The 12037-nt window shown below is 36.3% G+C and overlaps 1 protein-coding gene across 1 annotated transcript in view; it reads right to left on the bottom strand.

Annotated features, from left to right (window-relative positions):
* Positions 1-12037, bottom strand: part of LRP1B (LDL receptor related protein 1B) — a gene marked incomplete at its 5' end in the record, with an annotated part of 1013530 nt that overhangs the window by 533529 nt on the left and 467964 nt on the right. Inside the window, 2 exons of the mRNA XM_007453725.1 lie at positions 5305-5436; positions 6498-6623. Coding sequence (XP_007453787.1) covers positions 5305-5436; positions 6498-6623 — 258 coding nt within the window. The remainder of the gene's footprint in view (positions 1-5304; positions 5437-6497; positions 6624-12037) is intronic.

The raw sequence follows: 12037 nt of genomic DNA, 5'->3' as shown, positions 1-12037 counted from the left end.
TTTATGTTCTGAGTTCAGACATTATCCAAAAAGGATATGTGAAATATTTCCAATAATTTGTTTGACCTATAATGACTTATTCTATGCGTGGTTATATTCGTTTCCTCATGATGTTGGAAAGTTTTTGTTTTCTTTTGGTAGTTAATACTTTACATCCTGAAAGATTTACTGGACTTGACCATCTACAAATACATACAAACTGTTCTCATGAGTTGAAAATATAGTCTTGAAACAAATTTGAAATGACAACACAAAGTAGTATCTGTTCACTGTCACAAGAACAGAAAGAAATTGAACCAGCCCTAAAAATTCACTTTGTAGCCAAGGAAATGGTTTCCATAAAATTGAAAAAATGTCTCAAAGCAACAGTATTGTATTTCTTAAGCTATTGCTGTTACTGACATAAGAAGAATTCTTTCTATAATTCTTCTTCGGCCTTGGTTGGTGACAGAGTGGTTATTAGAAAAAAATTGTAAACAGCTCTTTTCTAAGCCTCCAGGCATAATAAAAAAGAGACTCTCACTTGAGTGCCACCTGCTTCAATTATTAGATGGGTTTAAAATAATATGATTCAGTACATAAATCAAAATAAAGCATGATCTTTTACCAGTACAAATTTGCAGAAGTGCCATGTAGTTTCATCAAGTAATGACAACAATGGTCTAAATAAAATTGTGTTTAAGTGGTTACAAAGGCAAGATGGCATAGGGTAAAGAATTAAAAGTAGGACACTCCATTACCATGCAGCCCTTGATCTCTCTGGGTTCCTTATCTGTAACATGAGGAAATGCCACTAGATTGTGTCAAATGTTCCTTCTAATTCTAACATTCAAAGATATATGCAAATGTTGTGGAACTACTGAGGAGAAAATCTTTCATGTAAATAGGTGATATTCAACCGTGTAAATATGGCAACAGTATTTTGTCACATATTCTCCTTCAGGGTTGTTGCAGTTTTTTTCAATAGACTATTTTTTACAGCAGTTTTAGATTCACAGCAAATTTGAGCAGGAGTCCCCATATACCCTTTCCTTTGCTACACTCACAGCCTCCTCCACTATCAACATCTCATACCAGAGTGGTACATTTGTTACAAGTAATGAACCTACACTGACATGTCCATAGTTTATATTAAGATCTATAGTTTACATTAGGATTGAGTCTTAGTGTTTTACATGGATTTTAACAGATGTATAATGTTAAATGTTCCTTCAGTTTTTGTATTGTCTTAATAGCCAGATCACTGTGTGATGCTGTAAAAAGGCATTAGAATATTCCCCATAGTGAGTGTAAAGCAATGACATCCAAATAATGGTACTTTGATGCTCTCTTTAAAAAAGAAAAAAAATTCCCATAGATTATCCATTCATGCATTACCTCAGAAACTATTCCTAGTTTATCTTTGTCCCCCATAGCAAATTAGCTGTGATGTATTACTCCTAGCAGATAGTAATCAACATTTGTTAACATTGAGTTGGATAACTCCAATTTGAAAAAAAGAGATAAAAGATGAAAAAAGAATATAAGCTGGAAAAGTTCAGTCAATCACCATTCCCTGAGTAGAATTTCCTCTAGTTAAGTAATATCCTATTATGTGATTATTGTGAAAAAGTCATAAATACCCCCAAGGCGTGGGTGGGGGAACTGAATAGAGCATTACTTACTGGAGATCATATTACTAACTGGAGCAGTGAGCTTTATTTTGAAGGCTTTTCCCCTAACTAAAATATATCTTTTAAAACATCAAATGCAGTATTCATTCATCAGGAGGAATATCACCCAGCAGGCCAGGATTTTCAAAGCTTAATAATTTTTTTTCCAGTGGAATGGGACTTTTCCAGTGAAGTGATAAGAATGCTTTGAACATTTAAAAAGAGCCACAGGGTCTTCTTTCTTCTGTGGATAGTATCCAGAATTGCTTCATCTGGTGAAAGAAATCCTTTCACTGCAGAAAACTTTAATTCATTACAACCAAAACCCAGCAAGATTCAGATCTGTTAATCCTTGTGAAATGTACAGGTTTGAGCATATATTTATCCCTGAGAATTGTGGTAGTGAATTGGTATTATATAAATTATGAGAGCTATACTTAACAAGTGATCCTCCTTCACACCATTTCCTTATTAGGTTTAGAATAAGGGACAACTGTGCTCTTTCATTTTGTCATCCTTACCTTTGATTGATCCTAAAAGTAGAGATTATGTCCTGAAGTGAATGCAGTTAATGAAAAAAGAGGAAATAGAATGTCTGCAAAGGGAACTAGTAGAGGAAGAACATATAATCAGGTTATAAAGGTCTTGATAAAAAAAATAGGGGATGATGTATCAAAAATTTTCTCTATCTCTCTGGAGCAATTCAGTTATTTTCCTTCCTTCCTCCCTAAAGCAGCTTCATTCAACCAAGTCACAGAGCTTGTATGTTGTCTACAATGCTATTATGAATCAAGTTGCTGACACTCTTATGCTCATATATTTTCATAAAATGCAATTATTAAAAGATCAGACTGTATAGTAGATGGAAGCACAAATGTACATGGCGACATGGTTGAAAACTCTTGATACTACTGCCAGCACCACCATCATCATTAGTGTTTCAGTTGGTTTACTGTCTCCTAGCCTCCTAGGTTTACATTTAATGACTTCAAATAGCTGGTGGTGTTATTTAATCTTTAAATATCTGCTCTACAGACTATTCATTATCATCATTAGTAGTAATAAGTTCATTTTCACTAGAGGCATTTACTAATGTACTCTTTCTGTCCTCAAGAAGTTAAGAAACAACTATACTCTATGCAGATAACTGAATAGAAAAAATACTATCAGTCAAAGAACAGAAAACAAAATCTTTGCTAACTGGGAGCTTAAACATAGCTTGCAGAATATGTTTGTAAATATATATCACACATGCTAATTTCTATAATTTATTACTTTCCATTATTAGGTATTGCTACTATTTTCTGAGCACTCATGTATATCAAGCACTGTGCCAAACATTTACAGACATCGATCCAAATATCCTCAAAAGTGAGGAAACTGAGCCTCAGAAAAATTAAGTAATTTACCCAAGGTCATAGAACTAGTAAGTGGTTAAACTGTTTTTAGAATCCAAGTTGTCTGATGCAAAAGTCTGGTCTCTTCCCACCGTATGTTTTACTGGCCCCTAGGTCTCTGGCCCTCTTAGATTTCAAAGCAAGTTTTATCTTGCTATTTTCTGATTAACAGTAGAAATTTTAATAGACTCTTAAACATTCTAATTTCACATGACTATTCCATATGCCTATATCGTTTTGCATTTAGAAGAAACTGATTTTCAAAAAATAATTCCTTTCTAGGAATGTAATTGTAAAATATGGCAGGTATAATATGAAGAATACAAAGTTTTAACTAATAAGTAGTAATTGCTCTATGGAAAAACTATTTTGATACAAAATATGTTAGTTATAAAATATTAGTAATTACTAAGGATTTAGAAACAGAGAGAGTACTATTCTTTGCAAATAAAATTATCTGCTCTCATGGCACATTATATGAAACTTAACCATTTCAGGGCCAACATGCAAACCTTGGAGAGTGAATTCAACTCATGCCAATGATCAGTTTGCCCTTAAGGAACAAGAGATTTACAAATGATCTAATCAGGACATTTGACCAAATGGCTTATTTGATATTTGTATTTGGAAATTTATCAAATACTTTCAAAAATCATTATGGAGTCTTTAAAAGAATCAACTATGTGATACCGGCTAAAACAAGGGACTGTGTGTACTTAGTAAAAATATATACACATATATAAATACACCCTTTTCAAGAAGTTCAAGTTTTTCTTAGTTTTGCACCTATTAAATCCTATATAATAAAATTCTATAGAATAACATGTATGCGAATAAGAGGCAGGGTGGATTACGCATGGTAGGGTAGTAAGCCTTCCACAAAAAATGAGGTTGGATCAAAGAGCCTTGTTTGATCAAAAATCACACTGATTTTGGCAAAATTTACATAATGCTCAATAAAGTATGCTATATTTGTTCTATACTTCCTTTCGGAAAAAGCCATTTTAAAAAACATAGGAAATTTGCCTCTTTGTGATTCCAAGTATTTGGTGCAAATAATTTTCTTAAGAAAAGTCATCTTTGAACCATTTGTAAAAATCCCCAGTAATTCACTAATTTGTAGCCAACAATTCATTAACACATGATTGAACAAAATGTGTTAGAGCCGAGGGAAATAATAGGCTTACTACCAGAAGCCCATGTGCTGCTGTTTAAAGATTTTTTTAAAGATTATAGATCAAAGAACGATTTTTTTAACATCTGATAAAATTGTCTTTACATATATAAAAAATATACTGGGAACATGCAGTACATCTTCAACACCAAAACATTAACTCAGGAAGCATATGATTTAGTTGGATGAGAGATGGAGAAATTTGTTTTTATAAATTTAATCCTTCAAGTGTAGAATAATAAATATGAATATTAATGAAAGAAGTATACCCAATGCTTATGCTATATCTGAAGTTAGCAATTAGAACAAAAAATTTATTTCCTTCAGTAAATTTAACAGTTTCTATCATCAATTCCCAATCACAAATTCTTTTTTTTTAGCCTTGCAGTGCAGTTTGTGGAATCTCAGTTCCCCAACCAAGGACTGAACCTGGGCCATGGCAGTGAAAGTGCTGAATCCTAACCACTAGACCACCAGAGAACTCCCCCCAAATCACACATTGGTGTTAGCCACAAAAAAACGATAGTGTCCAATCTGCTTTCTTTCACTGTTTGCTAAAACAAGAAGATAAGGTAAAATCTGACTCTGAAATGATAGCTACTGTATTCAAAAGTAATATAGAATGGTTTAGCATTTATAATTGTTTCTATTATTTGGATTTCATTTGCTATTACCTGTATTAGAATAGATAACCACATCCTAGAAAATATTTTAAATAAGATTATATTTAAATAAATAATAAATCAAAATGCTTTATTTTTAATATTTATAGTTGGATAAAAGTAAAAGTGTCATCTGAAAGATAAAAAAAGATAGAAATACAAATGAAGCAACCAAATGCCAATCATGGCATTTTAATGTACTTGTAATTCAAATGTTATATGTTAGAAAAATTCTGCTTCATTTTTTTCAGAGAAAACCTATTTACAATAATTTGTGTTAGGCTTAAAAATTCATTTCTGATTTGCTTTCTTATTCCTCATCTTGACTATCAGAGTACAGATGGAAAGGTTATATTTCCATCACGTTTAATAAATCAAGTGAAAACATTATACATAAATTATGAATAAAAGCTATTTACCTGCATGGAAATCTATTCCCACAGCAAATGAAGTTCCTGATATAGGCATCAAGGCATCCATTTTGTCACTTGGTTCCAGAGGTATTCCCCTGATTCCTTCATGAACAGAGTACATAAGAAATGACTCTATACCTAAATTTAAAAGGAAACAAAAACAAAATGAACATATAACATTAAAATCATTCCATTAGCAGGAGGTGGGTATCAAGATGGCAGAGTAGAAAGACCCCAAACTCACCTCCTCCCACAGGCATGCCAAAATTACAACTACTTACAGAGCAACTATCTATGAGAACAATCTGAAGATTAGCAGAAAAGGTTTTCCACACCTACAGATATAAAGAAGGAGCCACAATGACATGGGTAGGAAGGGCAGAGACATGGTCTAGTCAGGACACAAACACACCCCCAGGTCAGTGACCCACAAACAGGAGAGAAGTCACAACCACAGAGGTCCTCTCTGAGGAATGAGGGGTCTGAGCCCCACACAGGGCTCCCCAGCCCAAGGATCCTACACTGGGAAGACAAAGCCCCAGAAAGTTGGGCTTTGAAAATCAGCTGGACTTGTTTTGGAGAGACATATTGGAAACAGAGCTTTCTCTCTTAAAGAGTGCACACAAAATCTCACATATTCCAAGTCCCAGCACAGAGACAATAGTTGGAAAGGTGCCCAGGTCAGACCCACTTGCTGATCTTGGAGAGCCTTCTGGAGAGGCAAGAGGCAATTGGGAAGCCCCCTGGGGACTGACAGGCTGGCAGCAGCCACTTTTGGGATCTCGGGATCCTTTTCAAACTAGTCCAAAAATATTCAGGAGGAAGAACACCTCCAAATTCATTCTATGGGGACAGCTTCACCCTAATTCCAAAACCAGACAAAGATGCCACAAGAAAATAAAACAACAGGCCAATATCACTGGTGAGCACAGAGGTGAAAATCCTCAACAAATATTAGCAAACTGACTTAACAATACATTAAAAGGATCATGCATCATGATCAAATGTTATTTCTGCCAGGGATGCAAGGATGGTTCAATATCCGTAAACCAATCAAAGTGTTACACCACAGTAACAAAATAAAGGATAAAAAATTATATGATAATCTCAGTAGACACAGATAAAGCTGACTTTGGTTGCCTAAAATCTGTATGGATGAAGTAAATGCATCAGAACTAAGATTTTTCAAAACCTCATACCTCGACATGACATGCGGTTCTTTTGGAGATAATATCCAACTGTACACATGCAAGTCCTTGTAGTTTCAGATGTTGGTAAACAAAGCTGAGAACATCCACCATTATTTAGTTGGCAGGAATTGCTGCCTGCAAAGTAGGAAAACAAACAAAAGAAACATAAAAATCAAAAAAACTAAAGAAAGTATAATTCAATATCAGTAATTTGAAGAAATATTTATGCTATTATTAATTTATAAATGCAGCTGTTTCATATTGGTATAATATTTTATTCACTCAAATAATTTGAAGTAGCAGATTATGGTTGAAGTTTCTCCTTCCAAAAAAGCACTGCATAGTGATTACAGACAACAGTACTATACTCAATTTATAGAATCAATTTAACTTTGAATACAATTTGAATACAATTCAAAGTTGCTAAGAGATTAGATCTTAATTGTTCCCACCACAAAAAAAAAAAAAGATAATTATGTGATGTAATAGATAGCACTATGGTGGTAATCATATTGCCATATATAAAGTATCAAATCAACACATTATACATCTTAACGAACATTATCTGTCAATTATATCTCAATAAAAATACATTTACAATAAATAAATAATTTTTTTGTAAAGTAAGATACATGAGAGGATTCATAGTTATAGAACAGCAAAAGGAAATTGGTGTGCCATGAATATGGTCACAGATCTTTGTAATATTTTAAGATCACAGAAACAAGGAAATCTCTTTTCTGACTTCTAAATTTCACTTCAACTCTACAGTTACTTCCTTTTCAAGAATACTTTATCCAAATGTATCAAATAAATAGTTGTTAATTTATATTACTGACTAAACTCAAAGATTATACCATTGAAAGTAAGGAGGTACATATATACATATATGTATAATTGATTTTTTAAAAGCAAGGAACTAAAATTTGCCATTCCAAGGAACATAATTCTTCCAAAATAGATTTAAAACACACCCATAAGAGTAATCTAATTAACTGGCATATTACTTTGCCTTATTCCTGTGAGGTAGCAATGACAAATATTAGGTAATCACAGGTCGGAATTCTATAAAGATGGTCCATTAAATTTACTAGGCCCAATGTGCTAATTAAAGCTGGTAACATAAAGTTAAGTAATTTACAATCTTATCCATCAAGTTCATTAAATATCCCAGTTTTACAACATTTTTATTATTCTATGACATGCAATGCCATTTACTGGATGTTCAAACTCTGATATGAAGTACAGTAAATCCAGTGAGAATTACAAATCATTATGAAAGCTATATATCAATAGTGCTCTATGGAAAATTCAAAATACCAATGCAGCTCATTACTTCTAATCTCCTGAATTCAAGATAGTCTGATGGGATTTAATTGTTCAATCAAACCTGTCACAAGTTCTGTCATTTTTGAAGTGTGAAATAGTCTCAACTGGGGAGATTTCTCAACAGGAGATCTACCACATTCTCTGCTCATTTCTTATACCTGGCAGTTGCTCTTATGTAGGTCCACATACTAGGATTTGAGTTGCCCTGAACTTCTGAAATGATTACCTTTATCTCATATATAAACTAATGGAGATTCATTGATTTATTCCCTTTTTTCCAAGCTGACTAATAATACTAAGATGAATTTTCAGCTCTATGATTATTTTAATAATGAGACAATTTTATTTATGGATCTACAGTAATTCCATACTGACCATGTACATATTTCATTTTATAGAAAGCATGTGAATGTACATTAATGCAATGCCAATCTATAGAGATACGCATTTGGATATAAATTTACTTCAACTACCACTAAAGACTGGAAAGCTGGGAAGAGATTGACAAGTGATACTTGTCTATAAAGTTTGAAAAAACACCAAACAGAGAGTAGGGGAAACAAGGGAATTGAAGAAGTAAAGAAAAATGGATTGGATTTGATTTATAAAAGCAAGAGAAAATGAGGCATTATATAACCTTGATAATATCCAAAATACGTGAAAAAAGAAGAAAAAGGAGATCCTGGGACTGTGCATTTTTAAACATAACAGTAATTATTTTTTATAAATAATAAAATTAACTATGTTAATGTTGTACAACAATAACACAATCCATGTATCATTTGTTTAGTCTCTAAGGGAAAATGATGGTGAAAGAGAAAAGGCAAAAAAATAAAACATTATTATTTTAATAAGTATCTTTGCCTATTAAATATAGATTTGATGTAGGAAAAATATAGAGAGATTTTTAAAGTAATTATTTAGGTAGTGAATATCTAGAAGGTTAGAAATACTGGTTTGGCTTAATATTTTGTAATGATATTGATGTTCAAACCTCATTCCTAAATTCTCTAGTGGAAATAGAAAGTCCACTTGACTAATGAGAAGTCTCAGCTCTCCAGTGATCTGTGTCAAAAATGATAAATGAAGTAGCTAATTGTACTTTGAAATCCAAAGTGGTAGTAACGTTAACACCTTAAATAGTCCTAAATTGCTCATATTTCATACTAATGAAGCTTTTAAGCTACCTGCTATGATTCTGTTAATGGGACTGTCATTAATACAGATGCTTTTATCAGCATATTCTTCCAGTAAAAACAGTATTTTCACTGCATTTTAAGCTTAGTCATATTATACCATAAATTTCTAAGTGCTAGAGGGCCCTGTCAGTTAGGTAATACTTTCACAGTGCATAGAAGCTACAACTCTACCTATAGAATCAAATCCTTAAAAGATGAGGGGGTGAGGGGATGAGGGGAAGATGGCGGAAGAGTAAGATGCGGAGATCATCTTCCTCCCCACAGATACACCAGAAATACACCTAGACGTGGAACAATTCCTACAGAACACCTACTGAATGCTGGCAGAAGACCTCAGACCTCCCAAAAAGCAAGAAACCCCTCACGTACCTGGGTACGGCAAAAGAAAAAAGAAAAAACAGAGACAAAAGAATAGGGACAGGACCTGCACCAGTGGGAGGGAGCCGTGCAGGAGGAAAGGTTTCCACACACTAGGAAGCCCCTTCGTGGGCGGAGACTGCGGGTGACGGACGGGGGGAGCTTCGGCGCCGCGGAGGAGAGCACAGCAACAGGGGTGCGGAGGGCAAAGCGGAGAGATTCCCACACAGGGGATCGGTGCCGACCGGTACTCACCAGCCCGAGAGGCTTGTCTGCTCACCCGCCGGGGCGGGCGGGGCTGTGAGCTGAGGCTCGGACTTTGGTCGGAGTGCCGGGAGAAGACTGGGGTTGGCGGAATGAACACAGCCTGAAAGGGTTAGTGCACCACGGCTAGCCGGGAGGGAGTCTGGGAAAAGGTCTGGAGCTGCCGAAGAGGCAAGAGACGTTTTCTTCCCTCTTTGTTTCCTGGTGCGCGAGGAGAGGGGATTAAAAGAGCTGCTTAAAGGAGCTCCAGAGATGGGCGCGAGCCACGGCTAAAAGCGCGGACCCCAGAGATGGGCATGAGACGCTAAGGCTGCTGCTGCAGCCACCAAGAAGCCTGTGTGCGAGCACAGGTCACTATCCACACCCCTCTTCCGGGGAGCCAGTGCAGCCCGCCACTGCCAGAGTCCCGGGATCCAGGGACAACTTCCCCGGGAGAACGCACTGCGCGCCTCAGGCTGGTGCAACGTCACACCGGCCTCTGCAGCCGCAAGCCCGCCCCGCACTACATGCCCCTCCCTCCCCTGGCCTGAGTGAGCCAGAGCCCCCGAATCAGTGGCTCCTTTAATCACATCCTGTCTGAGCGAAAAACAAACGCCCTGCGGCGACCTACACGCACAGGCGGGGCCAAATCCAAAGCTGAGCCCTGGGAGCTGTGAGAAGAAAGAAGAGAAAGGGAAATCTCTCCCAGCAGCCTCAGAAGCAGCCGATTAATGCTCCACAATCAACTTCATGTACCCTGCATCTGGGGAATACATGAATAGACAACGAATCATCCCAAATTGAGGAGCTGGACTTTGAGAGCAAGATTTATGATTTTTTTCCCCTTATCCTCTTTTTGTGAGTGTGTATGTATATGCTTCTATATGAGATTTTGTCTGTATAGCTTTGCTTCCACCATTTGTCCTAAGGTTCTATCTGTCCGTTTTCTTTTTAATATTTTTCTTAGTAATTATTTTTAATTTAATAACTTTATTATATTTTATTTTACTTTATCTTCTTTCTTTCTTGCTTTTTTCCTTCCTTCCCTCCTTCCTTCCTTCCTTCCACTGTCCCTCCCTCCCTCCTTTCTTTCTTTCCTTCGTTCCTTCTTTTCTTCTTCCTTCCTTCCTTCCTTCCTTCCTTCCCTCCTTTCTTTCTTTCCTTCTTTCTTCCTATTTCTACTAACTCTTTCTCTCTACTTTTTCTCCCTTTTATTCTGAACCATGTGGATGAAAGGCTCTTGGTGCTGCAGCCAGGAGTCAGTGCTGTGCCTCTGAGGTGGGAGAGCCAACTTCAGCACACTGGTCCACAAGAGACCTCCCAGCTCCACATAATATCAAACAGTGAAAATCTCCCAGAGATCTCCATCTCAATGCCAGCACCCAGCTTCACTCAACGACCAGCAAACTACAGTGCTGGACACCCTATGCCAAACAACTAGCAAAACAGGAACACAACCCCACCCATTAGCAGAGAGGCTGCCTAAAATCATAATAAGTCCACAGACACCCCAAAACACACCACCAGATGTGGACCTGCCCACAAGAGAGACAAGATCCAGCCTCATCCACCAGAACACAGGCACTAGTCCCCTCCACCAGGAAGCCTACACAACCCACTGAACCAACCTTAGCCACTGGGGACAAACACTAAAAACAACGGGAACTACGAACCTGAAGCCTGCAGAAAGGAGACCCGAAACACAGTAAGATAAGCAAAATGAGAAGACAGAAAAAAACACCGCAGATGAAGGAGCAAGATAAAAACCCACCAGACCTAACAAATGAAGAGGAAATAGGCAGTCTACCTGAAAAAGAATTCAGAATAATGATAGTAAAGATGATCCAAAATCTTGGAAATAGAATATAGAAAATGCAAGAAACATTTAACAAGGACCTAGAAGAACTAAAGATGAAACAAACAACGATGAACAACACAATAAATGAAATGAAAAATACTCTAGATGGGATCAAGCGCAGAATAACTGAGGCAGAAGAACGGATAAGTGACCTGGAAGATAAAATAGTGGAAATAACTACTGCAGAACACAATAAAGAAAAAGAATGAAAAGAACTGAGGACAGTGTCAGAGACCTCTGGGACAACATTAAACACACCAACATTCAAATTATAGGGGTTTCAGAAGAAGAAAAGAAAAAGAAAGGGACTGAGAAAATATTTGAAGAGATTATAGTTGAAAACTTCCCTAATAAGAGAAAGGAAATGCTTAATCAAGTCCAGGAAGCACAGAGAGTCCCATACAGGAAAAATCCAAGGAGAAATACACCAAGGCACATATTAATCAAACTGTCAAAAATTAAATACAAAGTAAGCATATTAAAAGCAGCAAGGGAAAAACAACAAAAAACTAACAAGGGAATCCCCATAAGGTTAAAAGCTGATCTTTCAGCAGAAACTATGC

The sequence above is a fragment of the Lipotes vexillifer genome, unplaced genomic scaffold (genome assembly GCF_000442215.2).
Source record: "Lipotes vexillifer unplaced genomic scaffold, Lipotes_vexillifer_v1.1 scaffold606, whole genome shotgun sequence".
Lineage (NCBI taxonomy): Eukaryota > Metazoa > Chordata > Mammalia > Artiodactyla > Lipotidae > Lipotes > Lipotes vexillifer.
The sequence above is the reverse complement of the archived record's forward strand: the minus strand, read 5'-3'. Positions and strand labels throughout refer to the sequence as shown.